Consider the following 21,335-nt stretch of genomic DNA (forward strand, 5'->3'; position numbering starts at 1 on the left):
AGAGCAGATTCTTGGGCCTTGCTTAAACAACTTAACCAAAATTACAACAATCCTTGGGTGGTTATGGGAGATTTCAATGAAATTCTTTTGATCTAGGAAAAACAATGGGGACGATTCAGGGACAAGAGACAAATGGGTGAATTCAGAGCTGCATTGGACGGTTGTAACTTGATTGATTTGGGTTATCAAAGGTGTTGGTATACATGGGAAAGGGGGAATTTTGCTTCCAATAATATTAGAAAGAGACTGGACAGGGGAGTCGCAAATTTGAATTGGTGTAATCTTTTCCCAAACTATATATTGATGCATTTGGGTCATTCTTGCTTGGATCATTCCCATATTTTACTCGACATTGAAGCTTTGGTGAATTCAGGTAACATTTTTGCTTTTAAATTTGAGATGGATTGGTTGTTGGATGACTCTTGCGAAAATGAAATAAAAGCTCTTTGGAATTCTAACAAACATTTGCAAATTCCAGTTCGACTTTTGACTGTTAGGCCATGTTTAAATGCATGGGCCTCTAAGAATAAAAAAGAGAAAGGACGGTGTATTAATGGGATGAAGTGTCGCCTCGGCGTATTAATAGGATGAAGCGTCTCCTTAATGAACAGGATAATGCTATGTCCAGTGATGATAATGTTGAGGAGATTATCAAAGTTAAATTGAATCTCAATTTGGAGATTGACAAATAATGCAAGTTCAAAGGCTAAAAAAGATAATAAAAAAATTAAATGAATGGCTAAAACATATGAGAAGTTAGAAAATTTTTGTAAGGAGTCGAAATTAAATTATAATTTTTATGATAGTAAAAATATAATTTCACTAATTTAATAATATATATCTTTATAATTTTTAACTGATTAAATTAATTTTTTATCAATTTTAAAGAAGACCAAATTATAATTTTACCTTTAATAATTTAAAATTTTAAAAATTTTATTCGCTGTTATTTGATGGAGACAGTAATAATATATAGCAGAGTTGAAGGAATGATGTAATGAATTGAAACGTGGAACAATGCGGACAGTAAAAGGGTACATATAGGTTGCTTTAATTGGTGGATGTAATGTCCTTATTTCCTTTAGTTAAGCTTATTAATTGAATTGGTGATTCAAAGATGCATGAATTTCTAGCTAGCAGTCTTCTTCCTCATCTCATTGCCTTTGTGACCAATGGGTGATTTCTCTGCAAAATTGGATTGTTTGTGGTTGAGACACTTAAACACACACTTAGTGTTATATGGAACTTAAAATTGAATTGAATTTATTTTTTTCTTGGAATTTACCTAACTTTGTATATATTATTAATTTGGTCCCAAACCTATCTATCTATCAACATATTTGATGTATTTCTAGTGGATTAAATTTCCAGCAGTCTTCTTCCTCAAACTTATAGTGAATAGAGCATAATTTTATTCTTTTGTGTGGAAAATAATTTTCACATTAATTAGCTTTGGTTGACAGGCAAGTGAATGACACTCACATTATTTACTGTTATAGGGAAGAAGGCTAAATCAATCTACTTTATAATCTCATCAATTTTAATTTTTTTAGCTGTTTAGGAAGTTCAAATGAAATTTAAGACTTTGCTAAAAAAAAATCATCCAATTTTAAGAATGAAAAATATATGGTAAAAAGGAAGTCATTGTTGATGATTGTGACAAATACAAAAAGTTTGAAAATCTAATATCCATAGCTTTTCAATGTAAAGGCAAAAAAGAGTGTAACACTAATGTTGTGGTATTATTTGTTGCCTATAAATACCATTCATATCCTTCATCTTCCTCTACAAACATAACATGGCCTCCTATCTCTTTCTCTCCCTATTCCTCTTCTTTCCCAATCTTTATGCTTCTTCTTCAGGATCTCACTCTTGCTCTCACCTTGAAGCTGCTTCTCTAATCCAGTTCAAGAACTCCTTTTTCATCACTCAAACAGTGGATGCTTATTAGTTTTACGATGAGATTGCTGGCCTTAAATCTTATCCCAAGACAAATTCATGGAAGGAGGGTACAGATTGCTGCTCATGGGATGGGGTCACTTGTCATCACCTAAATGCTCATGTTATTGCCCTTGAGCTGCAGCTATATGGCAACTTCCCTTCTGATACCACTCTCTTCCTTCTTCCTTACCTTCAAAAACTCAACCTTGTCTACAATGATTTTAATCGTTCCAAAATTCCATATGAGTTTGGTCGGTTTGAAAGTCTACTATATCTCAACCTTTCTCATGCAAGGTTTGTAGGAGAAGTCCCATCCCAAGTCTCCCACCTGTCAAAATTGGTTTCACTTGATCTCTCCTCTTGGATTTATGACCTAACATTTGACAAACATGCTCTGGAACCGAGGTCAGACATCTGTTTTTGGATGAAATTAACATGCCTTTTGTTAATGCTCATGTCTTCATGAATCTATCCTCTTCTCTACGGCCTCTCAGTCTTGTTTATTGTGAATTGCAAGGAAAATTCCCAAAAAACATTTTTGATTTGCCAAACCTCAATTTCCTCAACTTGGGAGGCAACCAAAACCTCAATCTTGATCATTTGAAGTTCAATTGGAGCAGCAATCTTGAACATTTGGATCTGTCGTGGATATCCTTATTTACAGAATTGATTGATTCAATTGATAATCTACAAGCCTTAAAGTACTTACCTCTATCAGGAAATTCTTTCTTTCAAGAATTGTCTGTCTCAATCACAAATTTATCATCTTTGGAGTACTTGATTATTGGAGACGCAAATTTATTTGCAGGATTGCCTGACTCGATGGGGAATCTTGTGTCCTTGAAGTTTTTAGATCTCCCCTATTCGAACTTATTAGGACCGGTTCCAAGATCACTGGGAAACCTCTTGCAACTCACTCATTTAGACTTGTTGTGGAACCAATTGAGTGGACAAAATCCATCGTCAATTCTAAACCTAAAGTAGCTTGAATACTTAAATATAGCTAAAAATTCATTAGAGAAGGTTCCATTCCAGATGAGGTAACCGCTTTTCCTAATCTGATATCTTTATATTTATATGGAAATTTACTCAATGGAAAGCTTTCGTCATGGTTGTATACTGCACCCTCCTTAAAGGAAATAGATCTCTCTCGAAATCAATTCAGTGGGCATATCAAAGAATTCCAATCCAAATCACTAGAATTGATAGCGTTAGAGAATAATAAACTCAAAGAATAATAAACTCAAAGGTCCTCTTCCATCGTCAATATTCCAACTTCTCAATCTTACCTATCTCACTTTATCCTCAAATAGTCTTGGTGGTGTCATAGCGTTTAGCATGTTCTCAAACCTTCCAAATCTCAAACATTCGACCTTTCATATAACAGCCTATCCTTAACATCTAATACTACTTCTAGTGTTAACCATATATTGCCTAATCTTGCACACTTACTTTTGTCATCTTGCAATCTTAGTGAATTCCCCCAGTTTTTAAAATGGCTTAAAAGTTTGGTAAGGTTAGACATTTCTTGCAACAGAATTGAAAGCAAGATTCTGCAATGGATGCAAGAGGTGGGGAATGACTCTTTCTAGTATTTAAATGCATCTCATAACTCTTTGACAGAAGTTGACCACTTTCCATGGAAGAATATTGTAGTTCTTGACTTAAGCTCCAATTTGATCTATGGAAATCTTCGGATTCCAGCTTCGACGATCAATGTCTTTTTGATCTCAAATAATAGTTTCAATTGAGAGGTCTCTTCTTTAATATGCAATGCCAGTTCTCTTCGAATTGTTGATTTGTCCCACAATAACTTGAGTGGAACAATTCCACAATGTTTTGGAAATTTGAGCAACAGCCTTGAATTCTTGAATCTGAAGAAGAACAAGTTCTATGGGACGATTCCTTCAACATTTGCAAAGGGATGCCAATTGAGTAATTTCAACTTAAACGGAAATCTGTTAGAAGGGCCTTTGATACCATCCATCCTTAACTATAGAGGTCTGAAAGTGCTAGATCTTGGTAGCAACAAGATCAATGACGCATTTCCTCATTGGTTGGGAAGTCTTCCACAGCTACAAATTCTTGTACTAAAGTCAAATCAAATATACGGTTCCTTGTGTGTCAATAGCTCAAGGTTTGGCCCTTTTTTCTCTAAAATCCAAATTTTTGACCTTTCAAGTAATTATTTTTCTGGACCCCTACCTTTGAGATACATCAACAGCTTCAAGGCTATCATAAATCTCACAAAAGATGCAAGTACGATGACATACATGGGTATGAAGGATTTTAATAGTAGTATTGGAATTTATAGCTATTCCATTGGAATTGTCGTGAAAGGACAAGATATAACATTGAATAAAATTTTCGTCATGTGGGCGATCATTGATCTCTTAAATAAGAAGTTTGATGGATAGATTCCCAAGGTTATTGGAAAGCGTAGATCACTCAAAGGGCTAAACCTTTCTCATAATAACCTTAGTGGTTACAATATTCCCTCATCAATAGAGAGTTTGACCAACCTTGAATGGCTAGGCCACTCTTCAAACAAGCTGGTTGGAAGGATTCCAAGGGAACTGCTCAATTTGACAGCTCTTTCTACGTTAAACCTTTCAATGAATGAATTGATTGGGTGCATCCCTCAAGGAAAACAATTCAATACCTTTGCAAATACTTCCTATGAAGGGAACAAAGGATTACATGGTTTTCCATTGTCAAGTGATTGCAACAATAATGAGCTACCACCACCTTCAAACTTATTAGAAGAAGGTGGATCAAAATCAAAATTTGGTTTTGGGTGGAAAGTAGTGTTGTTGGGTTATGGATGTGGAGTGGTGTTAGGATTAGGCGTGGGATATGTAGTTTTCCAAACTGGTAAGCCAAAGTGGTTTAGAAACTTGAGAAGATTGTGCCTTAACTTATGGGGTTTCAGTTTTGCTCGATTAAATCTAAACAACCGAATATCCTTTTAAAAAATTAAGGTACGAATTTTAAAATAAAACAATTTAAAGGTAAGCTTATTTTCGAGGGTTCAAATGTCGTGTCCTAACTTACGGAACGTGACATTTTGTTATCTCGAGACGAGAGGGCATTTAATGTTCGTTTCAATTTATTCAAGCATTTCTCTAATCAACATCAATAAAGAAGGGGTCGTATTTTAAATTCTTTTCGAGTTTTTGATTTTAGACGTTAAGACTGTAAGGCCTAATTTTGGCCCGGGGCCCGTACAAATATAAACTAAATAAAAAATAAAAGTCCAAAATGTATTAGTCCATTTACAAACTAAACTCAGACCCAAACAAGCCCAACAACCAACCATAACCCAAATTCAAAACCTAAAATCTAGACCCAAAAATACAAGCCCGATAGGCCCAATATTTTAATTCTCAGGAAACCCTAGGGTTTCCACCTTTGCGCCGCAGCCTTCAGCCGTCGTACAGCCCCAACGCCACTCGTGCCTCCAAGTCAACGCGCCGTATACCACCCGAGTGCCTGCACACACTCCGTACCTGCAAAAAAAACAAGTAAACAGCAGCAGAGCAACAGCCAATACGAAGAACAAAGAAAAAAAATTATATTTTTTATTTTTTTGAACATTCGGCTATAAAGCCTTGAACAATCCATTGTAAGTTTTTTTACGGAGATGATAAAAAGAGAAATATACTGAGAAAATTAAAGGTGATTCACTCACTAATCCTTTGTTCTTCTTTTTTCGTTTTTATTTCTTGCATTATTTAGAATCTATCTAACAAATACAAAAAGGGAAGGCCTTCTCACCTGTTGACCAGCGTCGACCTAGTCGGTGGCTGCTTCTCTAGTTCAAAGGAATACGGATCCCTGGGGATCCGTTTAAAGCTGTGACGGAGACTGGGGTGCACTTGACACCACTGTCGCTCGCAGGTCGGCCCAGAGAAGAGAGAGGGTCAAGAGGATTTTAAGGGGAAAGATTTTTAAGATTTTTTAAATCTGCCAAATGAAAGTTTTTAGGGTAAATTTTAGTTTATATATGTGTTTAATACGGTGTCGTTTTAAGCCGTAAGATTTGGCATTGAAGCGGCGTCGTTTCATGGCACGGCCTGTGTGCGTGACCCGACCCGAGGAGGATCTGCGTGTTTTCATTGTTTTTGGGGTATTTAATCCCTTAGTCCCTCTGCTTTTTCTACCTTCTTCAATCGGGTCCCTTTCCTCTGCTTTGTATTTTTAATTTTGCCCCATGACTTCGGCCTTTGATTCATTTTGGCCCGCGTAGAAATGATGCGTTTTGTGGCCTTGGAATAATTTCCCGATCAGTCCCCCGTCGTTCTTTGCGTGTTCATTTAGGCCTTGATTTATATTTTATTAATCTTTTGCATTTCATAATTTGTACCTCATGTTTTATTTTGATTGCAAGTTAATCCTTAACTTTTTAGCTTCATTTTTTTCCTCACATTATTTATTGTAAACTGTTTTACTATATATTATTTAAAATTATTTATATTATCTACTTTTAAGTGCTTTATATATCGTCTATTTTAAATCTGTTTTTTTTCGTATTATTTATTCTAAAATAGTTTTATTGCTTAGCTTAAATTGTTCTATATATATATATATATATATATATTGTTTTGTATGTTATGCATTTTAAATTTCTTTTCATTTATTATCTTATATGTTACTTTAAATCGTCTTATAAATTACTTATTTTAAATTGCTTTGTATATTATTTAATTCAAAAGTATTCATTCTATAACACTTATTTAAATAATTACGTATATATCTCTATTTTTTTTAATTCATCAATTCATGTATTTATTATCATTTAAAACTTGTTTTATATCATATTGTTTTTTTATTTTCATTTTGTTTTGTATATCTTATATTGAGTATATTATATTAGGCTATGTCTATTATTGTGGCATATTATTTCATTTTTGTATTGTTACATCAATTATTCTCTATATATGATTGAAAATTGGGTTATACTTTTAGGTTAGTTATATTTAATTGTTTATTTTGTTAGTCGACTAAATAAGGCTATATTATCTTCATTCATCAACTGTTGTATTTCATGCATGCATGTTATTCTATGTTTTCATTTTTCCTCGTGGTTTACAAATGTCATTTTATAATGCCCAAATCTTTAAAATTAATTATTTTATTTTATTTCAAATCAAATCAATGCGTTTTAAGCTGGTTTTACAATTATTTATTTGAAAATTCCTTAAAACGAAGGCAATGTTTGATGTTTGGAAATTCGGGGAATCGTGCCCTATCATGCTGGGTTTCGATTTCCCGTTTGTTCAAAATAATCGAATATTCCTTTAGAATTTCACTCGTGTTTTTCAAATTCTGAAACAAGGCAATGTTCAATGTTTAGAAATTCAGAGAGTCGTGCCCTATCGTGCTGGGTTTCGATTTTTGATTTGTTCAAAATAATTGAATATTCCTTTAGAACTTCACTCGTGTTTTATAAATTCTAAAGCAAGATAATGTTTAATGTTTGGAAATTCGAGAAATTGTGCCCTACCGTGCTGGGTTTCGGTATTTCGTTGGACTAAATAATATTTGGACATACTTTTGTAATTTTCAACATATTAAATTTTGGAAGTAAAAAATTTATCGTGTTTTCGAGGGTATAAAGGATCGTGTCCTATCGTGCTGGATGTGATGTTGTATACCTTTGAAACAAGAAGATTCTGACGACCAACTTAAGTCATTCAAATGTTTTAAAAGGAACCATATTTCAAAAATAGCTTTAAATATTAGACATAAGGACAGTACTTAATCAATTCGGTACCAATTTTGGGCATAGTGAGGGTGCTAATCCTTCCTCATACGTAACAGACTCACGAACCCGTTTTCTCTAATTTCGGTACCAAAATTGATTTAAATGGAATAAAATATTTTATTAAGGTGATCCAATCACACCAAAACAAAAGTTTGGTGGCGACTCCACGTTTGGTTTTCAAAAAGTTGATCCCCGTTTTTCGTTTCTAAAATAAAAATAAAATAAAAATGGTTTCAACAAAGACATTAGTTAATCAATTAGGTACCTATTTTGGGCGTTACGAGGGTGCTAATCCTTCCTTGCACGTAACCGACTCTCGAACCTATTTTCTCGAATTTCGTAAACCAAAATTGTTGTTTTAGTAAATCAAAACTTTTTATTAAAACGATCAATCACGAGGTGATCTGATCACACATCATAAAAAAAAGATTGGTGGCGGCTCCCATTTTTCGCTTTCAAACTAAAAGTCGACTGTTGTTTTCAAAACAAAAAAATGGTTCGGCAACTGACATGACATACACATGGATTATCATGTGGATGCCATATTAGCAAAGTTAACAGACAATAAATTTTCTATCTATTAAGTGATTTGACAAATAATACAAGCTCAAGAATTAAAAAAGATGAAAAAATATACGGAGACTAAAATGATTTTTTTATGTCAACACCACCAAATATTTTGGAAAAAGATGACTCAAAATCAAACATTGCTTTTGGCTGGAAAGCGGTGTTGATAGGTTATGGATGTGGAGTAGTGTTTGGAATGACCGTGGGATATGTTGTTTTCCAAACTGGTAAGCCAAAATGGTTTGTAGATTTGGTTGAAGACTAACATGGGAAGAGGCGAAGAAGAAAGTCAAAGAATGGCAACCGCAACAATAGACAAAGGAGGATATAATTAGTGCAAATGATGTTCAAGCATTAGTGTTGTATTTTCATAATTTCCTGTTTTGTAGTCTGTTTTGCCTATGGTGAAGGGTTGCATTGGTATGAGTTTGTCTTTGTATCAATTCCTGTCTTTCATTGCATTTCGTACTGTATGTAAGGGTTTATTTGAGTGTAATATTTTATATGGTGCTGCTGTTTATGTCTTCTTTCATGACTTTCGATTCAGTCTCAACAATCTTAGCTACTGCTCACTAAAAGAAAATGGAGAAAACAAAATGTCTCAATGATCTCTATTGTATTTTCATAATTTTTTACAAGTATGTCTAATTTTTTGCTTTGACGAATTTAACTATATGTCTGTCTTTAGCATTGTGTACGGTCTATTCCCAGTGATGGGTTGTTTAGGAATTATTTGACAAGCTAACAGCTTAAGTTTACAGTTAACATGGAAATCAAGATGTTGATATTACCAAGTCATATTATATATGATTAGCTTTGGTTGACACTGATGCATAGAAAGCAATACCAAGTCAATAGACACTGACATTCTTATTCTTCCACCTTTGGGACGTACTTGACCAAAATAAGTTGGAATTTTGGGTTTAGAATTGCTAAATATTAGAAGTTGGAATTCATTAAAATTACAAGTGCAGTACATAGATTAATCACGATACAAAATAGTTGCATATGAACCCTAATTTGATGAAACGCCAATTTGATAGAATGATGAATTTGTAGAAATATGTGTTATTGAAACCCATATGTTGATTTGATAGAATGAATGACTTTAATTCATGTTGATTGAATGTAGTTGGATTGATGGATGCTTCATATGATTTTTCAGCATTGTTCTTTTCTGTCGATATATTCTGTATAGTCGATTTTGGATTTTTTGGAAGTTTATTTTTGGAAGCATGCTTACAAGGGAAGCTCTAGTTAACAATATGAATTGTTTTGAACTTGAGTATTAGACTAATATTGATGAATGGGCTTAATTGAAAATTTTTGGAATTAGCACGAGAATTGATTACTCCACTATGTGATGTTGGGAAGAAACCGAACAACCGAAACAAAGCGAAAGCACAACCGGTGTTCTTTCTCTCCTTATAACTCCTGTCAAAAATTATGGCAATCACAATAGCACAAGATATGTTCTCTAGCAACCTTAATCAACCACAAATCAACTAATGCAACCACAACAAAAATAAATAGAGACACCGGTATTTTTACGTGGAAAACCCCTTTAAATCAAGGGTAAAAACCACGGGACTTTAGAGTCCGATCAAGAGTTCCACTATCATCAAATGTTCAACTACAAGATCACAATATCAAGCCTACAACAAGCATTCAACTCCAACAAGGCTAATAATAAATAATCTTTAGCAAAAGAGAGAAAAATGAGAGAATATCACCAAAAATGCAGCTGCTGAAAAATGGGTATTTTCGATGCTATAAGACTCGGATGAAAAATCCGACCGTACAAAGTTAAGAACACCTTATCGCCTAGCTGCTGTCCAAAAATCAGCTCAATCGAACCATGGATGAACCTTCGATCAAAGAGTTGATCACTGCTGCACCAAACTTGAAAAACTGAAATTTTCTTCTCTCTTTCTCTCTGTTTTAATTTGAGATTTTTTTTTTGTTTTTGGCTCTGCAAAAATTTCTGCCCACATCACCCGTTAAAAGCCCCTCAAAAATGGCTTTTGACAAAACCAAAAAGAGACAATAAAATGTGGCAGAAATTATGGGTTTCCCACATAGTGGGACCCACACCTAACAAATCTCCCCCTCCAACTATGTGGGGAATGCCTCCATGCCGGAGGTCAAACAACATGCTTCAAACTTTTCTCTTGGTAAGGCCTTCGTCAACATATCAGCACCATTATCATTAGTGTGTATCTTCTCAAGCTCTAACAGCTTAGCTTCAAGAACATCTCGTATCCAATGGTACCTCACATCAATATGCTTAGATCTAGCATGAAAAGTTGAGTTCTTACCAAGATGAATAGCACTCTGGCTATCATAGTACAGGGCATACTTCTCCTGAGTAAAACCAAGCTCATGCACAAACTTCTTCATCCAAAGCATCTCCTTACATGCTTCGGTTGCTGCAATGAACTCTGATTCGGTGGTGGACAATGCAACACACTTTTGCAGTCTCGATTGCCATGCTACAGCTCCTCCTGCATAAGTGATTAAGTAACCTGAAGTAGATCTCCTCGAGTCAATGTCTCCGGCCATGTCTGAATCTGTATACCCAACAAGAACAGGTTTCTCATTGCCGAAACAAAGTTTCATGTTGGAAGTGCCACGAAGATATCTCATAATCCACTTCACTGCATTCCAATGCTCTCTGCCTGGATTAGAAAGAAACCGACTAACTGTACCAACGGCATAAGCCAAGTCTGGTCTCGTGCAAACCATTGCATACATCAAACTACCCACGGCTGAAGAGTAAGGAATTTTCTGCATCTCTTAATTCTCCTTTTCTGTGGAAGGACTATGCTTAACACTCAATCTAAAGTGCATAGCAAAGGGAGTATTCACCGCTTTAGCTTTGTCCATACTAAACCTTTGAAGTACTTTCTCAATGTACCTCTCTTGTGATAACCATAATTTCTTGGCCTTTCTATCACGTGTCAGTCTTATGCAAAGAATTTGCTTTGCTGGCCCCAAATCCTTTATTGCAAAGGATTTACTCAACTCTTGTTTCAACTTCTCAATTCTAGAAGCATTCTGACCAACAATAAGCATATCATCAACATAGAGCAAAAGAATAATAAAATCATCACCAGAGAATCTCTTAACAAACACACAATGATCAGAAGTAGTCTTCTTGTAGCCTTGCTCCCCCATAACAGACTCAAACTTCTTGTACCACTGCCTTGGAGCTTGCTTCAAACCATACAAGCTCTTCTTCAATCTGCACACATAGTCCTCTTTCCCTTGTGCAACAAAACCCTCTGGCTGCTCCATGTAAAGCTTTTCTTCCAAGTCACCATGAAGAAAAGCAGTTTTCACATCCATTTGTTCAACCTCTAGGTCATAACAAGCTGCCAAACTCAGTATAGTTCTGATAGAGGACATCTTCACAACCGGAGAAAATATTTCTTCAAAATCAACCCCCTTTTTCTGAGTATAACCCTTGACGACCAATCTAGCTTTGTATCGTGGAGATGAAGACTTCTCTTCTTGCTTCAACCTGTAAACCCACCGATTATTCAAAGCTCTTTTGCCTTTAGGCAGTTTCACCAATTCAAAAGTATGGTTCTCATGCAAGGATTGAAGTTCGTCTTTCATCGCTTCAACCCACTGATCTTTGCATTCACTCTCCATAGCCTCTTCATAACATTCAGGTTCTCCCCCGTCAGTCAAAAGAACATATTCATCAGGAGAATACCTGACAGAAGATCGTCGATCTCTGGAAGACCTTCGAAGTGGAACTGCTGGTGGAGCTATAGGTGCTTGTTGTTGATCATTCACAACATCATCCATGGGAGTATCAAAGTCACCTATAGTCTGATGGTCACCACTAACATCACCATGCACATCATCCTGGATAGGATCTGGTGAAGAGTCTAGGGGAACCGGATTCACATCGATCAAGTCACCACTACCTTGTGAATCCACTTTCTCCGTCTTATCAATGTCATCAATGGTCTGATCCTCAATGAAGACAACATCTCTGCTTCTCACGAGTTTCTTCTGAACTGGATCATAGAGTCTATAACCAAACTCACCATCTAGACCATAACCAATAAAAATGCATTGTACTCGCCATCGCAGACAATACTCATGAAATGACCCTGTGTACTCACCACCATTATCAGTACGAATGCACTTCAACTTCTTCCCAGTTTCCCTTTCAACTGATGCTTGAAACTGTTTAAACACCTCAAAGACTTGATTTTTAGACTTCAAAGTGTAAACCCATAGCTTTCTTGAACAATCATCAATGAAAGTCACAAAGTAAAGTGCACCACCATGTGATCTTACTTTTATCGGACCACAAACATCTGAATGGACCAACTCTAGCAACTCTGATTTCCTATGAGGAGGATGGCTTCTAAATGAAACTCTTCTCTGCTTTCCTGCTAGACAATGGGCACAATTCTTCAGTGTAGCATTCTTTAAACCCGAAAGTTGATTCTTCTTCGCTAAACAGCTAAGCCCCTTCTCACTCATGTGACTGAGTCGTTTATGCCACAACTCAGTTGAGCTGTCATTCAGTGTCACATTCACCGTCTCTCGAGAAGTCAAAGCTTGCATCAAGTACAAATTTGAGCTCTTCTTTCCTCGAGCCACAACCAAGGAGCCTTTAGTCAGCTTCCACTGCCCTTCACTGAATGTGTTACAGAATCCCTCATCATCAAGCTTTCCTGCAAAAATCAAATTCAAACGGACATCCGGTGCATGTCTGACATCCTTGAGAGTTAACTTTGTTCCATTGTTACTCACCAAGCTAACATCTCCCATACCAATAACCGAAACCAAACCATCATTACTTATCTTCAATACCCCAAAATCACCAGGAGTATAAGATGTGAAGAATTCCTCCCTCGACGTGACATGAAGTGATGCACCGGTATCAATCACCCAACTAGTCTCGTTGCATGCTAGGTTGACCAAATTCTCATCACAAATAACTAACAGATCTTCACGAGTAACAGTAGCAACACGCTCGGATTTTTCATCGTTATTCCGATCGTGTTTATCACCACCACCTTTGTTCTCTTTCTTCCACTTGAAGCAATATTTCTTGATATGACCTTTCTTACCACAATGATGACACTCAAGATTCTTGTATCTCGATCTTGACTTGCTTCGGCTTTTATCTCTACCCTTTCCATCTTTGTCTCTGTTTCTCCCCCTGTTCTCGATAACCAACACCTCAGACTGTGATGTAGAACCCTGAGATCTTCTTCTAACCTCTTCATTCAACACACCACTCTTAGCCAAATCCAAAGTAATAATACCCTGTGGGGCAGAATTAATGAGTGAGACTCGAAAGGTCTCCCAAGAGTCTGGTAGAGTAGCAAGCAACCAAAGTCTTAAAATCTCGTCATCAAATTTGACACCCATACCAAGCAACTGATTCATCACACTCTGAAATTCACTAACATGGTCAGCTATAGACATTCCTTCTTTATATTTCAGCACCATCATTTTCTTCAGCAAAAACAACTTGTTATTGCCCGACCTCGAAGCATACAAGCTTTCAAGCTTCTCCCACAATGTTCGAGCATGTGTCTCCTGATCAATGTGGTTGTAAACATTTTCTTCAACAAATTGCCGAATAAAGCCACACACTTGTTGATGCTCAAATTCCCATTCTTCATCACTTTTCGAATCGGGTTTTTGAGTAGTAAAGACCGGAAGATGCAAAGCCTTCACAAACAACAAGTCCTTCATTTTATTCTGCCAAAGTTGATAATTTGTGCCATTCAACATAATCATCTTGCTCGTATTAATTTCCATAATTATCTGACACAATAACCAAGCTCTGGTACCAGTTTGTTGGGAAGAAACCGAACAACCGAAACAAAACGAAAGCACAACCGGTGTTCTTTCTCTCCTTATAACTCCTGTCAAAAATTATGGCAAGCACAATAGCACAAGATATGTTCTCTAGCAACCTTAATCAACCACAAATCAACTAATGCAACCACAACAAAAATAAATAGAGACACCGGTATTTTTACGTGGAAAACCCCTTTAAATTAAGGGTAAAAACCACGGGACTTTAGAGTCCGATCAAGAGTTCCACTATCATCAAATGTTCAACTACAAGATCACAATATCAAGCCTACAACAAGCATTCAACTCCAACAAGGCTAACAATAAATAATCTTTAGCAAAAGAGAGAAAAATGAGAGAATATCACCAAAAATGCAGCTGCTGAAAAATGGGTATTTTCGATGCTACAAGACTCGGATGAAAAATCCGACCGTACAAAGTCAAGAACACCTTATCACCTAGCTGCTGTCCAAAAATCAGCGCAATCGAACCATGGATGAACCTTCGATCGAAGAGTTGATCACTGCTGCACCAAACTTGAAAAACTGAAATTTTCTTCTCTCTTTCTCTCTATTTTAATTTGAGATTTTTTTTTGTTTTTGGCTCTGCAAAAATTTCTGCCCACATCACCCGTTAAAAGCCCCCCAAAAATGGCTTTTAACAAAACCAAAAAGAGACAATAAAATGTGGCAGAAATTATGGGTTTCCCACATAGTGGGACCCACACCTAACATGTGATTTATGAGCTTCACCTTGAATGAGTGGCCTGACTGAGCAAACGAGGATGGGTACTTGGTTGTTATCTACCTTCGCGTCAAAAGATTCGGTGTTTCTAACATGCTCCACTAATGTAGATATGAGTAAAGTAAAAATTTATTTAAGTTTGATTAACTATGCAATTCAGGTGGATTGTCATCCACACTTGTGTTCTAAGATAATCGATCTGAACTAAAAAAAAAAGGAAAAAATAGGGAACTTAATTGTTCATTTTGCACATTATCTTCCGATCTCATGTTTATTGATTAATTTAGGGATAAAGTACTTAGGTCTATCAATAAATTCTTTCTTTCAAAGATTGTCTATCTCAATCACAAATTTATCATCTTTGGTGTACTTGATTATTTCAGTTGCAAATATTTGTGGAGGATTGCCCGACTCGATGGGGAATCTTATGTTCTTGAAGCTTTTGGATCTCGTCTGTTCTAACTTATCAGGACTGATTCTGAGATCATTGGGGAACCTCTTGCAACTCACACATTTAAACTTGGCACGGAACCAATTGAGTAGATAAATTCCAAGATCATTGGGGAACCTCTTGCAACTCACTCATTTAGACTTGTCAATGAACCAATTGAGTGAACAAATTCCATCATCAATTCAAAACCTAATGCAGTTTGAATTCTTGGATATAACAGAAAATTCATTAGAAGGTTCCATTCCAGATGAGGTAACCGCTTTTACTAATCTAATATCTTTATGCTTATCTTACAATTTACTCAACGGAACACTTCCTTCATGGTTGTATACTGCTCCCTCCTTAAACATAATATATCTCTCTCAAAATTATTTCAGTGGGCATATCAAAGAATTCCAATCCAAATCACTAGAATTGATAGAATTAGAGAATAATAAACTCCAAGGTCCTCTTCCATCTTCAATATTCCAACTTCTCAATCTTACCTATCTCACTTTATCCTCAAATAATCTTAGTGGTGTCATAGAGTTTAGCATGTTCTCAAACCTTCCAAATCTCAAACATCTTGACCTTTCATATAACAGCCTATCCTTAACATCTAATAGTACTTCTAGTATTAATCATATATTGCCTACTCTTACAAACTTATTTTTGTCATCTTGCAATCTTAGTGAATTCCCCAAATTTTTGAAATGGTTTAAACGCTTGGAAAGGTTAGACCTTTCTTTCAACAAAATTGAAGGCAAGATCCCACAATGGACGCAAGAGGTGGGGAATGACTCTTTGACGTACTTAAATGTATCTCACAATTTTTTAACAGAAGTTGAGCAATTTCCATGGAAGAAGATCAAAGCTCCTGACTTAAGCTCCAATTTGATCTGTGGAAATCTTTCAATTCCAGCTTCGACGATCAATGTCTTTTTTATCTCAAATAGTAGTTTAGGTGGAGAGGTCTCTCTTTGATATGCAATGTCGGTGATCTTCAAATTCTTGACTTGTCCCACAATAACTTGAGTGGAACAATACTGCAATTTGGAAATTTGAGCAACAACCTTGAATTCTTGAATCTAAAGAAGAACAAATTTTATGGAACGATTCCTCCAACATTTGCAAAGGGATGCTAATTTTGTAATTTCAACTTAAATGGAAACCTGTTAAAAGGGCCTTTGACACCATCCATCCTTAATTGTAGAGGTCTGAAAGTGTTAGATCTTGGTAACAACAAGATCAACTTTGAATTTTTTATTATTTTATTTTCCTTTTTTTCTTCCTTCAAAATTTTTATTATATTTTTTTGTTTTGTGTCATAGATACCCCACCTCTTCGAAAATGTTCATAGTGAAACAACGAGTTTGAACAACTTCGATCATTTTTCTGCAAAAATTTAAATATGGGGGTTTCCAAATCTTTTCCCTTTATAATAATGAATATTGAGGACAATATCCTAATTTGATGATGTTGAAAAGTCAAATTAAAAGGGGTGTTGAAAAGTCAAAAAAATGGGAGGTGCAAGTGGCACCGAAAGAAAAAATGGTAGGCAAGTTGTTTAAAGTTGAATGGGATAATTGCAATTTTGGTCCCTAATTTTTTAGGCCATTTGCAAGTTAGTCCCTGAACCTCAACTATAAATAGGCCTAACCATTTCTCATTTACACCATCCTAACCAATCTTTCTCTCTTAGTTTTCTTTCTTCTCCCACTTGAGAATTCTTAAGGAATTCTATTTGTTTGTAATATTTTGAAGATAACGTAGGTATAATTTACCGAACCTCGTTAAAACTCTTGTGTTCTTTCTTGTCCTATTTTTCTTTCAATATTTGAGGGTATAATAGTAGTATTTAATTGTGCTATTAAATTACTATAGAAGGGATATTCTGACTAAGGAAAGACTTGGTATTTAAGAGATCTATGTGATCCACCTCTCTTCCCTGGGAATTGAACTTTGTGTGATTTTTTAGTACAATAATTTACACGCTTCCGACCCTATTGGAACAACAAGTGGTATCAGAGCCGAAGGTTAATCGTAGTATGCTCCGTGGTTGCAGTTTGAACTGATCTTCCACATCAGAAAAGATTTCCTTAGGTATATTGAAAGATTATGGAGAAAACGGTCGGTGTAGGAGCTTTAACATCGTCCATGTGGACAAGACCGACAATTGCAAATGCAAGACTGGCCGTGGAGATCTTTGATGGCACGGGCCATTTTGGTATGTGGCAAAGTGAGGTTCTAGATGCCCTTTTTCAGCAGGGTCTAGACATTGCCATTGATGAAGAGAAACCAGATGATGTACAGGAGAAAGATTGGAAGGCGATCAATCGGTTGGCATGTGGCACAATTCGATCATGCCTTTCTCGAGAGCAGAGGTATGCTTTTTCAAAGGAGACTTCTGCAAATAAGTTGTGGGTAGCACTTGAAGAAAAACAGTCAAAATAAGCTCCACTTGAAGAAAAGACTGTTTCGCTTCACTTACGTCCCAAGTACCACAATGAATGATCACATCACCAAATTTAATCAGTTAGTCACTGATTTGCTAAATATGGATGAGACATTCAAAGATGAAGATTTGGCTTTGATGCTGTTAGGGTCACTTCCTGAGGAGTTTGAGTTCCTAGAAACTACTCTACTTCATGGCAGGAGTGATATATCTCTGAGCGAAGTCTGTGCGGCCTTATACAGTTATGAACAGAGAAAGAAGGACAAACAGAAAAACTTAATCAGAGATATAGAAGCTTTAGTAGTCCGAGGTCGTTCATACACTCGGAAGAAAACTCAGAAGGGGAGATCAAAGTCAAAGTCCAGACTCGGGAAAGATGAATGTGCCTTTTGTCATGAGAAAGGCCACTGGAAGAAAAATTGTCCAAAGCTGAAGAATAAGGGAAAAGCTGCTGTAAATGCTTGTGTTGCAAAGCATGATACTAGTGACTCTGAACTATCACTGGTTGCATCATCATCGTCGTTCCATTCAGATGAGTGGATATTGGATTCGGGTTGTACCTATCATATGTCCCCTAATCGGGAGTGGTTCTCTGATTTAGTAGAACTAAATGGAGGAGTTGTTTATATGGGCAATGACAATGCCTGTAAAACTGTTGAGATAGGTTCAATCCAATTAAAGAATCAAGATGGATCAACTAGAGTTCTGACTGATGTTCGGTACGTGCCCAGTTTGAAGAAAAATCTCATCTCATTGGGAGCCTTGGAATCCAATGGTTCAGTTGTTACTATGAGAGATGAGATTTTGAAAGTGACATCTGGCGCACTTGTGATATTGAAGGGCATCAGGAAAAATAACTTGTATTACTACCAAGGTAGTACAGTTATTGGAGCAGTCGCTACAGCTTCCGGTAACAAAGAATTGGACTCAATGCAGTTGTGGCATATGAAGTTGGGACATGCCAGCGAAAAATCCTTGCAAATTCTGGCAAAGCAAGGATTGTTGAAAGGTGCAAAGGCTTGCAAATTAAAATTTTGCGAGCATTGTGTTCTGGGAAAGCAAAAGAGAGTGAAATTCGGTACTGCTATCCATAATACAAAAGGTATTTTGGAATATGTTCACTCAGATGTGTGGGGGCCTTCCAAGACACCTTCATTGGGAGGAAAACACTACTTTGTTACTTTTGTTGATGACTTTTCCAGAAGAGTTTGGGTGTATACCATGAGAACTAAGGATGAAGTGCTTAGAGTTTTTCTTAATGGAAAACTATGATCGAAAACTAGACTGGCAAGAAATCAAGCGGCTTAGGACGAACAATGGAGGGGAATATAAAAGTGATTCGTTCTTCGATGTGTGCCAAGAGTATGGTATTGTTCGACACTTCACAGTTAGGGATACACCACAGCAGAATGGATTGGCAGAGCGTATGAATCGAACATTGCTGGAGAAAGTTCGATGTATGTTGTCCAATGCTGGGTTGGGCAAGCAATTTTGGGCTGAGGCTGTGACATACGCTGGCCATCTTGTTAATCGTTTGCCATCATCTGCATTAGAAAGAAAAACTCCTATGGAGGTATGGTCTGGAAAACCGGCTACAGATTATGATTCCTTACATGTGTTTGGATCCACTGCATATTACCATGTGAAGGAGTCAAAGTTAGATCCGAGGGCAAAGAAAGCTCTCTTTATGGGAATCACTTCTAGAGTGAAGGGATTTCGTCTTTGGTGCTTAAGCACAAAGAAAATGATCTGTAGCAGAGATGTTACCTTTGATGAATCTGCCACATTGAAAAAGGTAGCAGATAAAGATATTCAGACGAGCAATACTCCACAGCAGGTGGAGTGTACTCCAAAACAGGTGGAGTTTGAGCAGATGGGGATTTTCCCAGTTAATAAGTCTAATTCTCCAGCCACAATAGAGGAATTAGAGGTTGAAGAGGTTGAAGAGGTTCTGACCCAAGAACCACTAAGTACACCAAAACCAGTTGCAGTTGCAAGGCCACGGAGAGAAATTCGTAAACCTGCTCGATTTACTGATATGGTGGCCTACGCCCTTCCCGTTGTTGATGATATTCCTATCACTTATCAAGAAGCAATGCAAAGCTTAGAAAGTGATAAATGGAAAAGCGCCATGGATGAAGAAATGCAGTCTCTCCTGAAGAACAATACTTGGGAGTTGGCGCAATTACCGAAAGGTAAAAGGGCAATCGGATGCAAGTGGGTATTCACAAAAAAGATGGATCTCGTAGCAAGGATATTCGCTACAAGGAAAGATTGGTAGCTAAAGGCTACGCTCAGAAGGAGGGAATTGACTACAATGATGTATTTTCCCCTGTTGTGAAGTATTCCTCCATTAGAATTTTGTTGGCCTTGGTAGCACAGTTGAATTTGGAACTAGCTCAACTTGATGTTAAGACGGCTTTCTTGCATGGTGAGTTAGAAGAGATCTATATGACTCAGCCCGAAGGATACACATATGCTGGTGGTAGAAATTGGGTTTGTAAGCTGAACAAATCGCTATATAGATTGAAGCAATCCCCGAGGCAGTGGTACAAGCGATTTGATAGCTTTATGAGAAGGCAGAAGTACACAAGAAGCAAATATGACAATTGTGTGTATTTGCAGAAGCTGCATGACGGATCTTTCATTTATCTACTATTGTATGTTGATGATATGTTAATCGCTTTGAAGAGCCAAAAAGAGATAGATAAGCTGAAGGCTCAGTTGAATCAAGAGTTCGAGATGAAAGATCTAGGTGAGGCCAAGAAGATTCTCGGCATGGAGATAAGTAGAGATAGACAGAGAGGCAAGCTTTGTTTGAATCAGAAGCAATATCTGAAAAAGGTATTACAATGTTTTGGTGTAAATGAAAACACAAAACATGTAAGTACCCCACTTGCTTATCATTTGAAACTTAGTGCTCAATTATCTCCGAAAACTGAAGAAGAAAGAGAATATATGGCAAAAGTCCCATATGCTAATACAGTTGGGAGTTTGATGTATGTGATGGTGTGTACGCGGCCTGACATTTCACAAGTTGTTGGAGTTGTGAGCAGGTATATGCATGATCCTGGAAAAGGACATTGGCAAGCTGTGAAATGGATTCTATGGTATCTTCGAAAAACCGTAGATGTTGGTTTAATTTTTGAACAGGATGAAGCACTTGGTCAGTTTGTAGTTGGATATGTTGATTCCGACTTTGCTGGTGATTTAGATAAACGTCGTTCAACTATGGGGTATCTATTTACTCTTGCGAAAGCCCAGTGAGTTGGAAGTCTACCTTACAGTCTACAGTAGTTGTGTCTACTACAGAGGCAGAATATATGGCAGTTACAGAAGCTGTTAAGGAGGCTATTTGGCTTAATGGATTGTTGAAAGACTTAGGAGTTGTTCAAAGTCACATAAGTTTATATTGTGACAGTCAGAGCGCTATTCATTTAGCGAAAAATCAAGTCTATCATTCAAGAACCAAGCATATCAACGTAAGATATCACTTTGTGCGGGAAGTCTTTGAAAAAGGAAAAATTTTACTTCAGAATATTCCGACAGCCGATAATCCCGCAGATATGATTACCAAGGTGGTAACAACAATC

General features: G+C 36.7%; 1 protein-coding gene and 1 long non-coding RNA gene across 2 annotated transcripts; one reads left to right on the plus strand and one right to left on the minus strand.

The window, feature by feature from the left end:
- The first annotated feature begins 587 nt into the window (after positions 1-587).
- On the plus strand, positions 588-4,913 carry LOC107931115 (receptor-like protein 9DC1). Its single transcript, XM_041111004.1, has 4 exons — positions 588-656; positions 1,952-2,346; positions 3,722-4,028; positions 4,359-4,913. Exons 1-4 carry the CDS (start codon positions 588-590, stop codon positions 4,911-4,913), a joined length of 1,326 nt encoding a protein of 441 aa, XP_040966938.1.
- A 181-nt stretch (positions 4,914-5,094) lies between these two features.
- Positions 5,095-5,939, minus strand: LOC107931133 (uncharacterized). The gene is made up of 2 exons (XR_001693133.2): positions 5,719-5,939; positions 5,095-5,450 (listed from the first exon to the last, which is right to left on the minus strand). It is a non-coding gene; the product is annotated as an uncharacterized lncRNA (long non-coding RNA).
- Between the last annotated feature and the right edge of the window lie 15,396 nt (positions 5,940-21,335).

This window comes from Gossypium hirsutum, chromosome A04 (assembly GCF_007990345.1).
Source record: "Gossypium hirsutum isolate 1008001.06 chromosome A04, Gossypium_hirsutum_v2.1, whole genome shotgun sequence".
In the NCBI taxonomy this organism is placed as follows: domain Eukaryota; kingdom Viridiplantae; phylum Streptophyta; class Magnoliopsida; order Malvales; family Malvaceae; genus Gossypium; species Gossypium hirsutum.

Coding starts and splice junctions, on each gene's coding strand:
- LOC107931115 (XM_041111004.1), top strand. CDS start 588: ATGAAGCGTCTCCTTAATGAACAGGATAATGCTATGTCCAGTGATGAT. Junction 657..1,951: donor ATGTTGAGGAGATTATCAAA/GTTAAATTGAAT, acceptor GATGCTTATTAG/TTTTACGATGAGATTGCTGG. Junction 2,347..3,721: donor AAACATGCTCTGGAACCGAG/GTCAGACATCTG, acceptor ATGCAATGCCAG/TTCTCTTCGAATTGTTGATT.